This window comes from Ylistrum balloti, unplaced genomic scaffold (genome assembly GCF_031769215.1).
Source record: "Ylistrum balloti isolate Yb309-2 unplaced genomic scaffold, AGI_CSIRO_Ybal_v1 Utg369850, whole genome shotgun sequence".
In the NCBI taxonomy this organism is placed as follows: Eukaryota; Metazoa; Mollusca; class Bivalvia; order Pectinida; family Pectinidae; genus Ylistrum; species Ylistrum balloti.
The window spans coordinates 1,545,702-1,566,194 of NW_026782003.1; the positions used below are offsets into that span (position 1 = coordinate 1,545,702).

At 34.6% G+C, this 20,493-nt stretch overlaps 1 protein-coding gene across 1 annotated transcript in view; it reads left to right on the forward strand.

Moving 5' to 3' along the window:
* The first annotated feature begins 364 nt into the window (after positions 1-364).
* LOC132545549 (ATP-dependent (S)-NAD(P)H-hydrate dehydratase-like) overlaps positions 365-20,493 on the forward strand; it is a 174,725-nt gene continuing 154,596 nt past the window's right edge. Inside the window, exons 1-7 of the mRNA XM_060209234.1 lie at positions 365-481; positions 3,046-3,187; positions 3,761-3,806; positions 4,097-4,185; positions 4,967-5,075; positions 6,339-6,389; positions 6,737-6,841. Of these exons, the coding sequence (XP_060065217.1) occupies positions 421-481; positions 3,046-3,187; positions 3,761-3,806; positions 4,097-4,185; positions 4,967-5,075; positions 6,339-6,389; positions 6,737-6,841 (603 nt within the window). The 5' untranslated portion in view covers positions 365-420. The remainder of the gene's footprint in view (positions 482-3,045; positions 3,188-3,760; positions 3,807-4,096; positions 4,186-4,966; positions 5,076-6,338; positions 6,390-6,736; positions 6,842-20,493) is intronic.

Below are 20,493 nucleotides of genomic sequence, written 5' to 3' on the forward strand. Positions count from 1 at the left end.
TAAGTAAGAAATTCTTTTGAAAGTTTTATCTTACATGACTGGTTCAGACTTGTAACAGCGATATTAAAAATTCTTCCCAAAACAAACTTAACAGAGAAAGTGTTGATCAAGGCATACAAATCACTTGCAAGCCATTGTGCTGTTAAAAATAAAACAATTAATGTGCCTATGCAATGCTTTCATATTTCAAGAACCATACATTTCACCTATCAATGTGTGTTTGTTGACATCTTCTGCGCCATTTTGAATTTGGTGCCGATAATTCTCGCGAAATATCGTTGTCTCGCGAGATTACCCAGTACATTCGTTGTCTCTTGACTTTTTGATTTTATTGAATGCAATGAAAAAAGGTGTACCGAAAGAAACGTGAAAAAGCAGAAAAGTTGCAGATTATTACCAGAAATTAGCTCCAAACTCAAGATGTTTGCTTTGTCAAGTGTTTTTGCGTATGTAATCGGGAAATATAAGATACCATCCTCAGGTTTGTATGGCAAGATACAGTGTCATATGATCATAATCCTGTGTAAAATTGTTTTGGTTACTTTCACGCTTTGCGCGAGGCAAACCTTTTGCACTGTAACCAGGCTGATTCAGCTATGTTAGCTTCTTTTAGTTACTGTTGAATATAAAACGTGAGTACTGAACAGTTGAAACCAGTGACAATATACGCACAAGTATGAGTTTCTCATCCCTATTTATTTATATAATTTTGAGTCTGATGAAGAGGAACACTGTTCCTTTACCGGAAACACTACTATACTATACTATCCTTTGGTATAGGATATAGGTTAATTTCCACTAAATATCATTTGACAGTTGAAAAGTCAGTTCTAGCTTGTACACTGTACATTGTAAATTGTATAACGTTATACAGTATCACCGGCACCTGTATTTAGAATGTAAACAACCTGTGTAAAATCTAGTCCGTTATGCTTAAAAATCAAGTCCAATGATGCATAGTAAACTCAATTTTACTGCAGTTGTTTACATTCCAGATGTATAGGTGTAATTGACAAGCTCTGCCATCTGAGCCAAAGAATGTTTACCATGTTCCTTCGTCTGAGTGACAGATACCATATTTACTATGTACCACACCAACCGACTTCTTCTTCAATATGAATGAAAAATGGATGAAGTGCAAAATGCAGATTAAATTACAGTGAAAATATAGTTCAAAGGGAAAATGTAGTTTGAAGGCTTCTGATTTTTTCTCTGCGATTTTATTTTGTCAGAAATGATGTAGGGGCCTAAACATTTATACCTTTTAAATCAATTTGGAAAATACAACTGTATTTTCTGTTTATTGGGAAAATATGTTCCACAAAAAGAATATAAACAGTTTTTTGTTATATGTTCATTCAGCATCATCCAGATTGGCATTTCTTCATATCAACTGATTTTAAAGATTTCCAATTGGAAAAATATGAACACAAAATGCAACAAATTTTTCTGGGAAAGGGCATTATTCGGCCTCAAATGTACCACTAAAAATGCACTTGCCATATGCACTTATACAATTTTGTTGTAATTACTGGCTGGATCACAGGAGGTCAAGTACTAATATTATAAAGCACTAGCTTGTACATGTGTTCATTGTATGTGAACAAGTTGAGCATTACTTGGCATACAGGTGGTAATTGCTCTCATGAGTCATGAAAACATGGTGTATATAGAGTTTGCATATTGATACACTGATTTAGATGTAGATGAATGATCAATCATATACTTACCCTATAGAAATGACCCTCTGGTTGCGCACTACAAGTATTTATCATAATACAAAGTCATTGAATGTTTTCTTGACTTTCTGAAGACAAAGAATATCAGAACTCATGCTCTATAAAAAGTAAGGGAAATAAGTCACCTGTACCTGTGTGGTAGATGAGAGTGAAGGTCATCTTACTAGCTTTGGCTTGAGGGAATTTTCCCTTTACTTGATCGGTAGAGTATCTGGTAGGAGACGGAAGGGCATGTAGTTTAAACCCTGAAGGGGACAGAGGTTTTTTCATTACTCCTTTCTGTTAAATATTTGGTGACATTGACCCCTTCAACGGTAGAATCTTTAGGTGATTGAGATGCTTCCTTGGAGATATCTTACCTGGGTTGTCACCTTCTAGGTTGAAGACTTTGGGAAGGAGGGTGTAGTGTAGAAGTCGCAGGCCGCAGTACAAGCTTTTGCTAGGTGGAAATTCACTTTGGTCTAGTGGGAGAGTATCTGGCTAGAGACCAAAGGTCGCTAGTTCTTGCCCCCCGCTGTGGCCAGGTGCTTTTCACTACTCCTTCCTATTACACCTGTGTAGTTGGCATTCAAATGATAATTATGGAAAGAAATTCATTTTAATATGCTTATTGCAATGCATAGAATGTCTGAGCAGCACAAATATAAATTTTCTTAGTAAGATGATCCATATAAAGGTATCTCTTTGCTGAGAACACATATTGCATGAATGAAGGTATGGACCTGGAAACCTTTGTATCAAGAGGTATCATGGGTTCATAATATCCAAGCAGCAGATTTTCAAATCAATAGAGCTGTCTTGTGACAGGTAGATTATCAACCAAGACACATTTTACATCTCCTTTTCCAAAGAATTTTCTCCAGTAGACCAAACAGTTTATTCACACTCTATAGTTAAAATTTGATCATCCCCATCCCTATAAACACATACAGTATAGAAGAAGGATTGTTTAGAGCCCCTGTACCGTTGGACTAATTAGAAATGTAAAGATATAAATACTAGACCTCAGAACTAAATAATAGAAAATTGTGCTTCATAGTTGTACTTGATCAGTTAGTGACAAGGTTCAATTTTTTCAAAAACAGAAAATAAGTTACTTGCAAAATGCTACATATTTTTTGGCTGTATGTAAAGTAATAAAAATTTGTGTCCCTGAAAGCCCAGTGCTCCCAGGAGAACCAAACTATTCAGGATCTGATAATAAGCCAGATAAGGAGTATTTGAGAGATAAATTCCACATTTCTGTGTCCAATAGACCTATTGCACTTGTAAATGTTCTATTCAGCATTTTACACTTAATTTGCAGCTGTATTTGGATGCCCGAAACATGCATCATACCAGAATTCTGGTCAGCTCCTGGAGATGGCAAAGTCTATTATACCACCACTATCCAACGACCAGCATAAGGGCATGATGGGAAGGATAGGAGTTGTTGGAGGATGCCAGGAGTAAGTCATGCCATTTAATTTAATCAAAGAAACAACAAAATAAGCACACTCGCTCATTTTGATACAAAATTACAGAAGATGTAGCTGAAACTATATTTATCATATGTTCATTTTGTAGCTGAAATTTGACAGTATTTATTTTATTTGATTATTTAAACTTCATTTATTTGACAACATTTACAAAACAAGTTATTCCATCTTCCATTTATAATCACTCTTAATTGTCTGGATGGAAGAGTATGATTGATTTTACTGTAGGAAGAAACCGGAGTACCAGGGGAAAACCCACATGGTTGGGCAGGTGACCCAAAACCTTTTACATCTGTTTCAGTAATAAAATTCTGGACGTCTAGATGGAGAACAAATGTGTTACCACTGTGCCACCATATCACCCAATGTGGAAAACCCATCTCTGTTTACTGTTTGTAACATGTAAACATAAAAACTTTCTACACATTTATTGCCAACATCATCAGTGTTGTTGTCAGAAAAATATTTTTTGTTTTCGGAGACTAAATTGAATGTTGAATTTTGAGAGTAGAATTATTGATAGAAACCTGTTGATTCCTATAGGTACACTGGTGCCCCATACTTTGCAGCTATTTCCTCTCTGAAAATGGTGAGTAACAAATCTTTTATAGCTAACATACCTTGTGAGTTAATTACTCTTAGTGTTCCATATGTAATAAAATCAGTAATTTAAGATATATTTTGTTACCTCCCCTTATCAAAGCTCTCCTCACATTTTTCAATACTATGTCCAGTACTTAATCTTTCAAATTAAAGTTTTCACTGAGTCAAATATTTTATGATTGCTATGGATTCTTAATTAACATTACTGGCATTTATACTTCTATAGTAATTAAATTGAAACAGGAAGTAGAAAGTTAACATCATATTTTATTGCAGGGAGCTGATCTGTCCCATGTATTCTGTACACAAGACTCAGCAAGCGTAATTAAGTCCTACAGTCCAGAACTCATTGTACACCCAATACTGTAAGTACATAACCTACAGTCTAGAACTCATTGTACACCCAATACCGTAATCATATATTCTACAGCCCAGAACTCATTGTAAACCCCATATTGTAATTACATATCTTACAGCCTAGAGCTCATTGTACACCCAATGCTTTTAGTACATACGCTACAACCCAAAAATCTTTGTACATCTAATTGTGTTAGTACAGTTAGGACTGACCAGAAAAACAAATTGGCCGAAAGATTGCCATCTTTAATTTTGATTTTGAAAGTTTGTTATCGCTATTTCTTGAGAGGTATCGGATGGATTTTCCTAAATTTTATGCCCATGTAATTTTGGGACAGACCAGAAAAACAAATTGGCCAAAAGGTGGCCATCTTGGATTTCACCTTGTAAAAATTGTTATCCCTATTTTTTAAGAAGTACTGAATGGATCTGTCTCAAATTTTATACGTATGTTCCTTTGGTCTCGCCTTGTGCCTGTTTCAAGAAATAAAATGGCTTCCAGATGGCCATTTTGAATTTGGCAGGTAAAGATTATTATTTTCTTGCGAAGGAATGTTCAGATGTCTTATCATTAGAGAAAAAACAGAGCAGAAAAGAGAAGGAAAAAGATCCAACTTTCAAAGAGCAAATAAAGATCAAACAATGATGGGTGCCAAGGTCCCTCTGGGATCTCTTGTGTTTCTAATTTCTTTTACCGAGTGTTTAATTACTAATTTACACAAATATTGTTATATTCGATTACTGACATCAAGACAATTTTACAACTGAAGAAACATCTTTGTTTTCCAGTGATTCTGATGATGCGTTGAGCCAAATGGAGGAATGGCTTCCGCGATTACATGCCATTGTCCTCGGCCCAGGTTTGGGAAGATCTGCTATAAGTATGAAAAATGCCACAGTAAGTTGAATTACTTCTTTGAATATTTCATGTTTTGTGTTAACTTATAAACATGTTACACATGACAAAAAAAAAATTTATATGGATTTGGAATTTTTTGGCATATCTTTGTTGTTCCACTATCTATTTGAAGTGTTAAGGTAGTCTATCCCTTCAGATAAAACTAAATTAAGTGACTTTTAAAGGTAGATATACTTACATCACAATAAACACATAAAACATATGTCACCATATTACTTTTACTACCAGGGTCACATACGGATACATACTTTGGCACTACTTTTTTCCAGATTTTGATAATTTTGAGGAATTAAACATTTTGTTCAGTTAATTACCTTTAAAACATAATAGATCTATACAAATAGCGTAAATACTATTAAAATGCATAATATGATGCATACCTGTCCTGGCAAAATTGTCTTCAAAACCATTTTTTCCTTCATTTTTCAGTTTTATGGGGAAATCATCTGATTTTTTCAATTTCAAAAAGTACAAACATGGCCTACCTTCAGGCTGGCGTTTTTTATTATGTAATTACCAGTTCTTCACTCCATTTTAAAAAGTTCTATTTTAGAATCTGACATAAATATGTTATTAAAAGGGAACAAAAAGAATGCAGTTCTGGGTTTTTCTCCCCTCCCCCATTTTCTTTAATTATGACTGTCCACATTCTGCATAATTGCTCATAATCATGATCATACTATAAGTAGCACAAAGTCTACAATACTGATATCCATGTTTATAAACCTCTGCTGAGCGACCATCATGTTTTTCTACTCTTATTTAATAAATTGATCATATTAAATTTACTTTGTTTACAAAATTTTTCACCCTTATCTGTAGGCTTTGTTTTGTGATTAGCACACACTCCTAAATGCCAAAGTGAAATGTAAACTCTAAAACTGGATATAGATAGCGAACGACTCTAAAACTGGATATAGATAGCGATGACTCTAAAACTGGATATAGATAGCGTGTTATATCAAACGAAACAGATTAAGGGTCAATCTATGTTAAGGATAATAGTTTTAGTATTTGAGCACCATTCACATCAAATCTTGACTAAACTGTAACCTCATAAAGATCTTTTTTATGAGTATGTTGGTTTTTCAAATTGATTGAAATTAACATGTAGATGTGGTGATTTTCAGTGTATCCAGAATTATGTTTCTGTTTTGTGTGAACCCTATATACTGATAGGTGTAATCAGATAATTTCCAGTCAGGTTTTAAGTTTTTAATTTTCATTGTGATCTCGTTTCAGGCCATCATTGAGTTTGCTAAGAAGAGAGAAATCCCTCTGGTAATAGATGCTGTAAGTTTTCCCTGTTTAGCATTTAATTCAGGTTCATACATGTATTACAGTTACATTACAAATGTTCAGTATTGTAATTTTGCAAGTTTTACTGTATTTTCTGCACATTCTTGTCAAGTAACTTATTTTTCATAATTGCAAAATCATATGAAAGAAAATGTCTAATGGTTACCAATGATTTTTTGTGGAATCTGAAGTAGAAAATGCTACTATAAGTTCTGGAATATTTAAATGAGAGTGAATCCATAGTGATCTGTTCTTGTATGTCTGTTTCGGTCTCTCTACATCATCTTGGTGTTCAATTTCAGTTTCTAATTTCTAAGTTTAAACTTGTGTTGTTTTGACAGGATGGCTTGTACCTATTACAACAAAACCCTGGAATCATTTTTGAGTACACAAAAGCCATCCTTACTCCAAATGTGGTGGAGTTCAACAGACTTTATGAAAAAGCAGTAAGTCTTCGAATATTGAATCAAACTAGTCAGGTTTTAGTACTCAGTTGACCAAATAGCTTGTCAAATGGTGACCTCAGTAATTATGGTGACAAGAAACAACCAATTTAATTTATAGAGTGGAAACCTCTTAATGTGACATGGGTTAATGTCTTTTTCCACTTAATATCATGTTTTCTTGAAACATTGATTTTTATGGCCCATAATGTTACATTTGTCTGTCCTGTCTGTCCATACATCTGACTGTCGGGTATTGTTTCTGCACCATAACTTCTGTATGCCTCAGTAGCATTAAATGATATTTTGCATGTATACTAGAATATTAAAAATCTAGGCCAAGTTTGATTATCACTAATGAGGGCCCCACATCAAAATGTGGTTGCCCTGTAGTAATAAACTTGTCCGCTTGTCTCAGCTGTCTGTCCATCCGCCCACCTGGCGATTGCCCATGTTCCTTATGGCCTTCCTGTCCATCCATCCATCTGACAGCCGGTTTTGGTTACTGCACCATTACTTCAGGATGCCTCCATAGAATCAAATAATATTTTGCATGTATGTTGAAATATTAAAAATCTAGGCTAAGTTCGATTTTAGCAAATTTGCTACCAGAGTTATGGCCCTTTCTTTTCTTACAACCTAAAGAATGCTTGAACATTTTGCATGTGTGTTGAAGAGACATGTCAAACTTTGTATCTACTCACAGACCAGACATTATATAAGGAGATATGAACATGAGTCTTTCCTACATACTTTACAGACCATTCCATAGTGTATCTTGCATAGCAACAGTGACAATTGCTGCACAGTTTAAAGTATGCATACCTTTTGTAGTCTCGATGTTACTTGTGTTTTAAATTGCTTAAACTCCTTGATTTTGATAAGACTCAAAAGTCATTTGTATTAATTTTTCGGTCATCTGACCCATAGGTTCATCAATGAAAGTGGAGAATCATTTCTTAAATTCAGAAAGTTGATTTGATCCCTAGAGGCTCCAAAAAGGGAAGTAACACAATATTTTACTTCGGAATGGATTTGATCCAGATTTAGTGTGAAACAAGACATCGTTTCTTAATTGAAAGTGGAGAATCATTTCTTAAATTCAGAAAGTTGATTTGATCCCTAGAGGCTCCAAAAAGGGAAGTAACACAATATTTTACTTCGGAATGGATTTGATCCAGATTTAGTGTGAAACATCTTTGAGAGCGAGGAATCGTTTCTTAAATCTAAACATGTCATAAGAAGCAATCTTATTGATTTAATGATGCATCTAATGTTTTAAAAATATGGAATTAAACAGGCATTCTGGCTTATGCAACAGAGGATGACTGTTGACAGGTCCCATGAGATGTCGCATACTCATCAGCCTCAAGTCCCTGGCTTTGTTGATAAGAAAAACTATAATGTGCAGAAAAAGCATAATATATCATATTGGAATGTATATTACCTACTGTTGTACACCCATGGGTATATGTAGCTACGTCATGCATTAAACTGCCCGCTGCTGTCCGATTGGCATCATTTGGTCCGTCAGCCCAGTGGATAAAACCTTTCCAATACAGAACTAACATGTTTATTACTTTCAGAAATTTCCGCTATTTGTAATGTATTAATTAAAACCAACAAGTATATGTTGTTTAGGGAATACATGAACAGCTTAAATGAAATTTTTTGATTTTCTAACATGGTAACTAACAAAAAGCCACATGATTTAAGGAAGCAAGTTAATACATGCAAGCCATGAACAATATAGATACGTGTATATTTGGTTCCTATTACACCTGGTTGAATTAACTGCAGTGTAATATTTGAAGTGTATCCCTTTATTGAAATTAAGATTAATGCAAAACTCAATAGAACACTTCTTTTGAGGGATTTTTATGCTAATGACAGACCATCAATTTAATCAATCAGCTTTTAAATAACCCCATACATCAGTAATACCAATTTGATTCTGGAAACATAAGGTTTTAAGGTAAACTTTTATATAGATAAGACAGGTTTATATTAAACATTTGGCTTGGGTGCCTTAACAAATTATCTACATACTGGAAAATATGGTACTTGTAATGTCAAATATTGTAAGACACATGTATATTAATACTATTATGATGTCATAAATAAGGCTCATCTTGATGAATCACATGACTGTCTCAGTAGTGGCAAATGTACTATCTACATCAAAATGAGTTTTTCTTCAAGGGAAAATTTATTTGAGAGTTTTTGTGCATTTTTCAGAATATCTGATAAATAGAATAAAAAAAAGCTTATGACATTTCAAATTATCTAATTTGAAAAAAAAAATTAATAAATAAATTCCATAAAACATTGGCACTGATGTAAGATGCACAATTTAACAATAACTGTTGATAATGAAAAGAGGTAGGAGAATCAGTTAAACATACTGAGATCCAAATTTGAAGTCTTAAATCACAAAATTCACTTTAGGATGGGGTAAGTAAATTACAAAAAATCAAGACAGATATTGATATAGTCTGACTGAACTTACATGATTTAGTGTCCCTTATTTACAAGAGAACAAAATTGATTTGATTATCTCCCTTAGAACAATCCAGCATTATGTAGAAAAAATGGTACAAAGACCTTTGATGGTCCATTCTGCTGTGATGCTACTGTTGATGGCATAAAACTTTCTTGGCGAGAGATGTCTGCAAAATTTATTTAAAGATAAAATTCAAAATTTAAAATTCAATTCAGAAGTTTATAGTGATATCACTTGATGGGTGTTAATATAAAGTCAGTGTAAGTAGATCTCTTCATAGACATTGATACTAAAACATCTTTGCTCTGAAGGATTACAGTGAAAACTCTGCATAATTTAGTGTACTTTATTTACAAGAAAACCAGATTGATTTGATTATCTCCCTTAGAACAGTCCAGCATTATGTAGAAAAAAATGGTATAAAACCTTTTGGGGGTACCATTCTACGGTGATATTACTCGCTGTTGATGGCATGGAACTTTCTTGGCAAGATATTTCTGCAAAATTTGTTTAAAGATAAAATTCAAAATTTAAAATTCATTTCAGCTCAGTTCTTTTCACAAAATAATGCCTGGTAGAATAAGCAATTTTGAGAATGACATGACTTATTTTCTCAATTACTGTGTTTCAATAGTAATACCCTTGGAAAACATAGAAATAAAATATAGATAATGAAGATTTTATTTGTGTCTATTTCTTACATTTGTTTGCTTGTGTCTGATGAACATGCTGTGGAAAACTACAATATACAAATATCGACAACACAATAACTGCCCAAACGATTCGGGTCATTACTTCCAATTATGTTATGTCAGAAAAGTTTATAGTGATATCACTTGATGGGTGTTAATATAAAGTCAGTGTATGTGGATCTCTTCATTATTAATGTCAAGTTATAAAAATAAGCCAGACATTGATACTAAAACCTCTTTGCTGTGAAGGATTACAATGAAAACTCTGCAGGATGTATGAGAAGAGTTGACTTGGTTACATAGCTGAGTCACTTCATGTTGGGTTTTGTTCGTTTGATTTCAGATATTTGATAGCTTCATTGGTAGTGTGTGTAATTTATTGAATTTTGTTGATGCAAATATCTCTTTTTTTCAGCTGCAGTATTCGTGTATATTACACAATTGTACAAATAAAAAAGTGCTCCTGGACATTAATGGGAAGTTAACTGCCCCACTGACGACTTTTATGAGGTCACTGGGTTATTACCAGTCGCCATTGGACTTGATTGAGCAATGCTAGGTGAGGGGGAGGGGAATTAAATTGAGACTGTTTATTGAAAAACTAGTTCCTGTACAGAAAATTCTCATTCCTTAGCCAGGTCATTGGTGTTACCATTAAATATTCATTATTCATTTCATTGTTTCCGGCATGAAGGGACACTAATGTAGATTGATGTCTGCCTTGCCAAACTCTGTAATAAGGTTATATAACCAGTTGATGGGTATATTTACTTTTATATGGTACATCACTACCATCCTTCTGTTCATTGTTTGATTCTGTGATACATATGTTGAAATATATGGCAATAACCTGTACGTTAAAATTTTGCTCAACTTTGAAATCTTTTCATGGTAATCAAACAGATGCAGTGAATAAGGTTTGTAGAATAATGGTGGATTGTGATAAGGTGTCCTGTAAAATTGTCTTTAATGTGTTTTGTTGTGTAACATTATGGTGGATTTAATGAAACAATGACATACAATTTCTATTGCAACTGAAGTTTTACTTGGTTGACTGACTCTGTTTACCTGTCCCTCACAGTTTTTCTGATGTAATCTCATATCTGATGTCTGTTCAGGTGGTGATGTAGACAAGTTTATTGTTAAAGTTAAATGCACATTGGTTTCAGGCATTATTTCAACTTTCATATTTGAAAGATTTAAAAAAAAATATGAATAATTTCTTAATCTTAAAAATAAAAGTATCAATTTAAAACAAAAACTAATAGCTTGCTCATTGAAAAAACTTTCACATTTAGATGTGAGCACAAGATAAAAACCTGATGTCAAGAAAGAAAAATGTTCACCTGTTAATTGATTAATCTTGAGGGATTTTCTTGAAAAGTACAGTTGTCACATTTCAGTTCTCGTGAGCTAAAAAAAAAATCGTGATTTTCTTTAACACCCATTGAAGGTTGTTTTTGGAAACACTTGTCTGTATCTTGTTGGTTTGTTGATTAAAAGTGTGAGTATTTGAAAAACTTAATTAAAATCAAGTAGATGAGATTTTAATTAATTAGAAATCAATACAACTGTGTGAAGAATCTCATTGTTTTAAATCAGAGTTGACCTGATCACATTTTGTGCATTGATCATGATGCTAAGGTAATAGAATCAGTTCAACTTGGCCACGTTTTGTCTAGGCAAGACTTGGGAGCTGATCTTGCTTCAATACTGGAATCAAATAGCTGTCTGGTCAATTAGTACAAAATCCTCTGAATGTGAAACAGGGGCATAAATCATGAGATTTATCTCCCTTAGAACACAATCTTCTCCAACTAATTAAGCCCATTACATTCCATTGCCAAAGTAATGGTCATTATTGGTTTAACTTGACTGGTGTCCGTGACTGACCTCTTTGCTGACCCTTGATTTAGCCTGTTATGTATGAGATGCCCTCAGAGTTCAGACCTGGTGTGATGCATGTGTTTTGGCAGGGTAAATGGAGCGTGTCATAAGAGACCATGATTGAGACAAATGAGATCATTATTAAGCCTGTCTGATGATTGGCCACCAGATTGATGGTGGTGTCCCTATAACAGTCTTTTGCTTTGTTGTACACCTATATAATGTACCACACAATTATTTTCAATGCACCTGTACACAGATGAGACTCCTTCACAATATCACAGTATTGGTTTCAAATCGAGACCTACAGCTACCATTCAATACATTGATACCTAATTTAAGTGACACGAGATTTAACTACGGTGTGTTCCAGATACTTTTATGATTTATGGAAAATGATTGCTTTACAATATTCATTAAAAAACAGATTTATATGGTGCTTTTGAATTCTGTGTAACCTTAAAATTGTACAACGTAAATCAAGTGTTTCCATAGTTACTGACAGGAAGACCTCTACATCAGAGAATTCACTGTTAGTTCTGCTAATAAATCATCCATTTACAAACATTTCTAGGACTTTGATATGTCTGTTTATAACTTCCCTTTGATGTGATATTCCATTGTATTTAACATTCCATTATGCTGCCAACATGGACACCAATTAGCTATGAGAAAATATCAAGAATCTCCTTTCTTATAGATCACACGCTATCAAAGGTCAGCTGACCAGTAGTTAGACAAGTAAACTGGTCCTTCTGTATACCTATGGATAATTAGCTTATGGATTTGATGTTTTATTATATTCATGAAGATTTGTACAAAAGACATACAAGTATGATAAAAGGTAACAAATGTCGCATTATTAGAATAGTTAATTGGAATTTCAATTTTTTTTTTGTTCTTAAGTGATATAGGCCTCCGAGGACCTATAGATAGATTTTGTTCCTTTGTATCATGTCACAGAATACTTCAAGACACACTGTAAAGACACACTGTAAAGACATACTACAGAATCAGTCCTTTACAAATTCCTGAAACATGTTCTTCAGGATCACTTTAATGTGACATGAATTATTGACAAGTGATTAGATTTCCGTGCAGTTTTTTGGGTTTTCTGCTGAATATAACAGTTGGCATTACTGTTCAGTTACGTAGTGTATCAGTATCTAATTTTGCTAGATATGCGTTGGATCTAGCAGAATGTTTTGGATACAATACATTGGGATTATCTGGATTGATAAGAGATTTCTTAAGGTTTCTTAATTGAAACTATGATAATTAGAAATGAATAAAGTTTTTCACAAGAAAGTTCCTATGAATCTAGGATAAGTTTTAGATTGTTCAAGTTCATATGAGATAGGTTTCAGCAAAGCTGGAATAATTTGGAATTAAGTTTGTATAAGGCAGGTTTCACAAAAGCATTGCTAATATGCGATTAGTATTTGGAAAGCATTAAAGGAGGTAGAAAAATTAGATTTATTAGGTTTTCATCCCATTAGAACAAAAAACTTACATAATGTTGCATCATTGTGCATTCATCACATCTCTTTCCTTCAAGCTCCCTATCCTTAAATAGAAAACTTCTTTATGAAGAGGGTAATTTCTGGTACAGTCAGTGCCTCGTCAGATCGGTGAAGGATCATTATTTTCAGAAAATCAATTGTTGAGAAACGCTTTGTATTCAGTTTCATTGAAAGCTTTATTCTGAAAACTATTTCAAATTAGTACAATTAAAAATCAAATTGATTTCATCTTTCAATTTCTCAATTTTATGAAGTTGAAGCTTCACTTGATCTTCAGAAATCCATTGAAAATTAACACACTGCTGATCAAATTGAGAATTATCCTAAATATCTGCCTTGAGTCCTGTGACGGAAAGCTAGTAATTTCTTCCTTGGTTTTAATCTGTTTCTGTTATGAAACAAAAGCTTTTCATCTGGATGTTACTAAATGTATGAAAGTTAACCATGATTAAGTAGATAAAGTTATGAGAGATATTTATTTATCTAGAGCTTTGTATAAATGTTAACTATTAGGACAGTGAAGTAATGGTGTCTTAAAGAAAGATAGTGCAATCATCCAGTCACTTATATTTTATGTTATAGGGATGTGAGGCATACATACAAATATGGAAAGTGTAGAGTGTACCCATATCCATCAGTAGTGATGACTACAGTCACATCCTGACATATACCCATGTCTATCAGTAGTGATGGCTACTGTCACATCCTGACATATACCCATGTCTATCAGTAGTGATGGCTACTGTCACATCCTGACATATACCCATGTCTATCAGTAGTGATGGCTACTGTCACATCCTGACATATACCCATATCCATCAGAAGTGATGGCTACATCCTGACATATACCCATGTCCATCAGTAGTGATGACTACAGTCACATCCTGACATATACCCATGTCCATCAGTAGTGATGACTACAGTCACATCCTGACATATACCCATGTCTATCAGTAGTGATGGCTACTGTCACATCCTGACATATACCCATGTCTATCAGTAGTGATGGCTACTGTCACATCCTGACATATACCCATGTCTATCAGTAGTGATGGCTACTGTCACATCCTGACATATACCCATATCCATCAGAAGTGATGGCTACATCCTGACATATACCCATGTCCATCAGTAGTGATGACTACAGTCACATCCTGACATATACCCATGTCCATCAGTAGTGATGACTACAGTCACATCCTGACATATACCCATGTCTATCAGTAGTGATGGCTACTGTCACATCCTGACATATACCCATGTCTATCAGTAGTGATGGCTACTGTCACATCCTGACATATACCCATGTCTATCAGTAGTTATGACTACATCCTGACCTATACCCATATCCATCAGAAGTGATGGCTACATCCTGACATATACCCATGTCTATCAGTAGTGATGACTACATCCTGACCTATACCCATGTCTATCAGTAGTGATGGCTACTGTCACATCCTGACATATACCCATGTCTATCAGTAGTGATGACTACATCCTGACCTATACCCATATCCATCAGAAGTGATGGCTACATCCTGACATATACCCATGTCTATCAGTAGTGATGACTACATCCTGACCTATACCCATGTCTATCAGTAGTGATGACTACATCCTGACATATACCCATGTCTATCAGTAGTGATGACTACATCCTGACATATACCCATGTCTAACAGTAGTGATGGCTACATCCTGACATATACCCATGTCTATCAGTAGTGATGACTACATCCTGACATATACCCATGTCTATCAGTAGTGATGACTACTGTCACATCCTGACATATACCCATGTCTATCAGTAGTGATGGCTACTGTCACATCCTGACATATACCCATGTCTATCAGTAGTGATGACTACATCCTGACCTATACCCATGTCTATCAGTAGTGATGGCTACTGTCACATCCTGACATATACCCATGTCTATCAGTAGTGATGACTACATCCTGACCTATACCCATGTCTATCAGTAGTGATGACTACATCCTGACATATACCCATGTCTATCAGTAGTGATGACTACATCCTGACATATACCCATGTCTAACAGTAGTGATGGCTACATTCTGACATATACCCATGTCTATCAGTAGTGATGACTACATCCTGACATATACCCATGTCTATCAGTAGTGATGACTACTGTCACATCCTGACATATACCCATGTCTATCAGTAGTGATGGCTACTGTCACATCCTGACATATACCCATGTCTATCAGTAGTGATGGCTACAGTCACATCCTGACATATACCCATGTCTATCAGTAGTGATGGCTACTGTCACATCCTGACATATACCCATGTCTATCAGTAGTGATGGCTACATCCTGACATATACCCATGTCTATCAGTAGTGATGACTACATCCTGACATATACCCATGTCTATCAGTAGTGATGGCTACTGTCACATCCTGACATATACCCATGTCTATCAGTAGTGATGACTACATCCTGACATATACCCATGTCTATCAGTAGTGATGACTACTGTCACATCCTGACATATACCCATGTCTATCAGTAGTGATGACTACATCCTGACATATACCCATGTCTATCAGTAGTGATGACTACTGTCACATCCTGACATATACCCATGTCTATCAGTAGTGATGACTACATCCTGACATATACCCATGTCTATCAGTAGTGATGGCTACATCCTGACATATACCCATGTCTATCAGTAGTGATGACTACATCCTGACATATACCCATGTCTATCAGTAGTGATGACTACTGTCACATCCTGACATATACCCATGTCTATCAGTAGTGATGACTACATCCTGACATATACCCATGTCTATCAGTAGTGATGACTACTGTCACATCCTGACATATACCCATGTCTATCAGTAGTGATGATTACTGTCACATCCTGACATATACCCATGTCTATCAGTAGTGATGACTACTGTCACATCCTGACATATACCCATGTCTATCAGTAGTGATGACTACATCCTGACATATACCCATGTCTATCAGTAGTGATGACTTCTGCTGTGTCCTCTCTTATACCCATTGCTATCAGTTGTCGATGCTGTCTCATCCTGTCCCATTCAGGATCAATATTATATTCTGAGAACCTCTCAGCAGATTTTGTGAACCTTTTTAAGGTAATGGCATGTTAGGGTGAAAGGGTTAAAGGTCACATTTGATAACTTCTGTAACTCCTCAAACAATGATACTGATATTATACATTGGAATGGTAGCTTTTATGTCATTGCATCATCTGGTTGTTTGATTCAGATGCTATTCTACACTATACCATAGCGTAAGTGATTTATATAAGTACCCATCACTTCTTATTTCTTCTTGTATCTGTATCAGTTCTAGTTTTATATTTCTAATCAAAATGTAAAGTTATGGAATTATACAGAAAAATATCACAAATTACAAGCAATGTAATTGATTTAATGATGTTCTAATGAAACGGAGGGAGATACAACATTGAATATCAAAACTTTTTACTGACAGAAAGGATATTATCATATGTTCCCTTTAATAAGCCCATGCTTGGTAATAAGTTCACCCATATATATTACTGTTCAGTAAAGTTATAAACCAATGTTATTTCAATATCCTGTAATAAGCCCACCCTGACTTTCAGTAAGAAGTTATATCAATTACCTGAATGTACGCTGTACAAGACAAATAATGGTTTTGAAGGCAGGTGGCTGCTGTAGATGTATAATTTTAAACAAAAAGATCACCATTAGTGAGGTGGAATGTATTCTATAGAGAAAGTAAGTTTGTGTGCTCTTTGTTAAATATTTCATTCAGCTTGTAACAATCAGAAAATATATGTGACTGCCAATGAAGGCCCAGTACAAAACTCAGTATAAGGTTCAGAATGCTCACAAAAATTTGCATGTGAAGTCTTAATTATTCCATAGAATTTCTGTCTGAAGAAGTGGTGAGTTTTTTCTTCCCGGAAGCACTGAAAGAGGAAAAATGCACTTTATGTAGTGTTCTGACCATGTGTTAAATGGACAGTTGAGAAGTTGTGGCCACAAATCACAGCCTCATCTGACTGAGGAATGACATTCCATGCTAATACCCCTGACTGGCCCCAAATGTACGCTTAGACCTGACCATGGCCACAACATGATTGTTCACAGTTTTAAAACACTAATTGTAGCAATTGAATTTACTATTTAAAAAAAGACAGAAAATATGTTGAAGCAAGAATTGCTTTAATTTCAAATTAGAAAATATCTTGGTGACATGTTTTTGAGGTTAACAAAGCCAATAGTTAATTTCTGAAAGTCCTATTTGTAACAAAGGATATATTTACAATGGAAATAAAATTATGGCAGAAAGTATTTTACTTTTAAATACTTTTTAAATTTCTTTATTTGTGTTTTGAAACATATCATTTGACAAAATGAAAATTTCTAAGGCCATGACTAATACGTTGTATATTTTTAGATACGTTTTGTAAGGAAGGATTTTAAGTAATTAACATCTATGAAACAGAGCAGTGTGTTGACCTACACTATAAGTGTTTTATGATGTTTGTAGTTTATTTTTATGTGCTCTTTTATTTATTTTTTATGCTCGACCTTTATTTTTTGGATAGGGAATGGTGGGGGTGGGGGTCCGTCCTGATCCATGGTATCCCAACCTAAATTGATGAATTTATGTCATATTGAGAGAACCTTTAACAGAGTTAAATCATATTTACTTGTATTATAATTTATTAGTACTAAGTTTGAACACAGAATTATAGATAAATACAACAGTTTTTGAGACATGTACAGTCAACTACCAGCATTTTGAGACACGTAAAGTCCACTACCATCATGTTGAGACATGTACGGTCAACTTATTCCATATTGAGACACATTTAGTCAACTACCATTTTACTGAGACATGTATAGTCAACTACCATGATATTGAGACATGTACTGTCCACTACCATCATATTGAGACATATACAGTCCACTACTATCATGTTGAGACATGTACAGTCAACTACCATCATATTGAGACATGTACAGTCCACTACCATGATATTGATACATGAACAGTCCTCTACCATCATGTTGAGACATGCACAGTCAACTACTATCATATTGAGACATGTACAGCCACTACCAGCATTTTGAGACACGTAAAGTCAACTACCATCATATTGAGACATGTACAGTCCACTACCATCATGTTGAGACATGTACAGTCAACTACCATGATATTGAGACACGTACAGTCCACTACCAGCATTTTGAGACACGTAAAGTCAACTACCATCATATTGAGACATGTACAGTCCACTACCATCATGTTGAGACATGTACAGTCAACTACCATGATATTGAGACACGTACAGTCCACTACCAGCATTTTGAGACACGTAAAGTCAACTACCATCATATTGAGACATGTACAGTCCACTACCATCATGTTGAGACATGTACAGTCAACTACCATCATATTGAGACATGTAAAGTCAACTACCATCGTATTGAGACATGTACAGTCCACTACCATCATATTGAGACATGTACAGTCAACTACCATGATATTGAGACATGTACAGTCCACTGCCAGCATTTTGAGACACGTAAAGTCAACTACCATCGTATTGAGACATGTACATTCCACTACCATCATATTGAGACATGTACAGTCAACTACCATCATGTTGAGACATGTACAGTCAATTACCATCATTTTGAGACACATAAAGTCAACTACCATCATATTGAGACATGTACAGTCAACTACCATCATATTGAGACACGTAAAGTCCACTACCATCATGTTGAGACATGTACAGTCAACTACCATCATCTTGAGACATGTACAGTCAACTACCATGATATTGAGACATGTACAGTCCACTACCATCATGTTGAGACATGTACAGTCAACTACCATCATATTGAGACATGTACAGTCAACTACCATCATCTTGAGACATGTACAGTCAACTACCATGATATTGAGACATGTACAGTCCACTACCATCATGTTGAGACATGTACAGTCAACTACCATCATATTGAGACATGTACAGTCAACTACTATCATATTGAGACATGTACAGTCAACTACCATCATATTGAGACATGTACAGTCCACTACCATCATATTGAGACATGTACAGTCAACTACCATCATATTGAGACATGTACAGTCCACTACCATGATATTGAGACATGTACAGTCAACTACCATGATATTGAGACATGTACAGTCAACTACCATGATATTAAGACATGTACAGTCAACTACCATGATACCGAGACATGTACAGTCAACTACCATCATATTGAGACATGTACAGTCAACTACCATCATGTTGAGATATTTACAGTCTAATACTATCATATTGACCTACGTATTTACAGTCAACTACCATTATGTTGAGATATTTACAGTCCACTACCATGATATTGAGACATGTACAGTCAACTACCATCATGTTGAGATATTTACAGTCTAATACGATCATATTGACCTATGTATGTACAGTCAACTACCATCATGTTGAGATATTTACAGTCTAATACGATCATATTGACCTATGTATGTACAGTCAACTACCATCATGTTGAGATATTTACAGTCTAATACGATCATATTGACCTATGTATGTACAGTAAAACTCGGATAAATGTCGAGCCATGGGACCATATAAGATATTTGACACAACCAACAGTTAATTTTAAGACTCATTATGGCACCTGTATAAATTTCACTCAGTTAGGGGTAATTTTTAATGAATTTGAATATGTATGCAACAAAACTGCTGCATTCAATTGTACTGTGTTATTTAAGGGATTAAATGGTTAGATATTTATTTCATAATTGATAAAAAGTATTACATTTAAATATCTTTTAAAAATTGTGTACTTTCTGTTAATTATGATATTTTAAAGTTAACAATTTTATTAACAACATCAAAAAATTAAAATAAAATAGGAGCGAGCTAACATTAATTCATATCATTATCGTTCGGTGAGTGTAAACAATGTCTTTGCGCATGCAATCTTAGATTCAGATTAATTCAAATTCATTTAT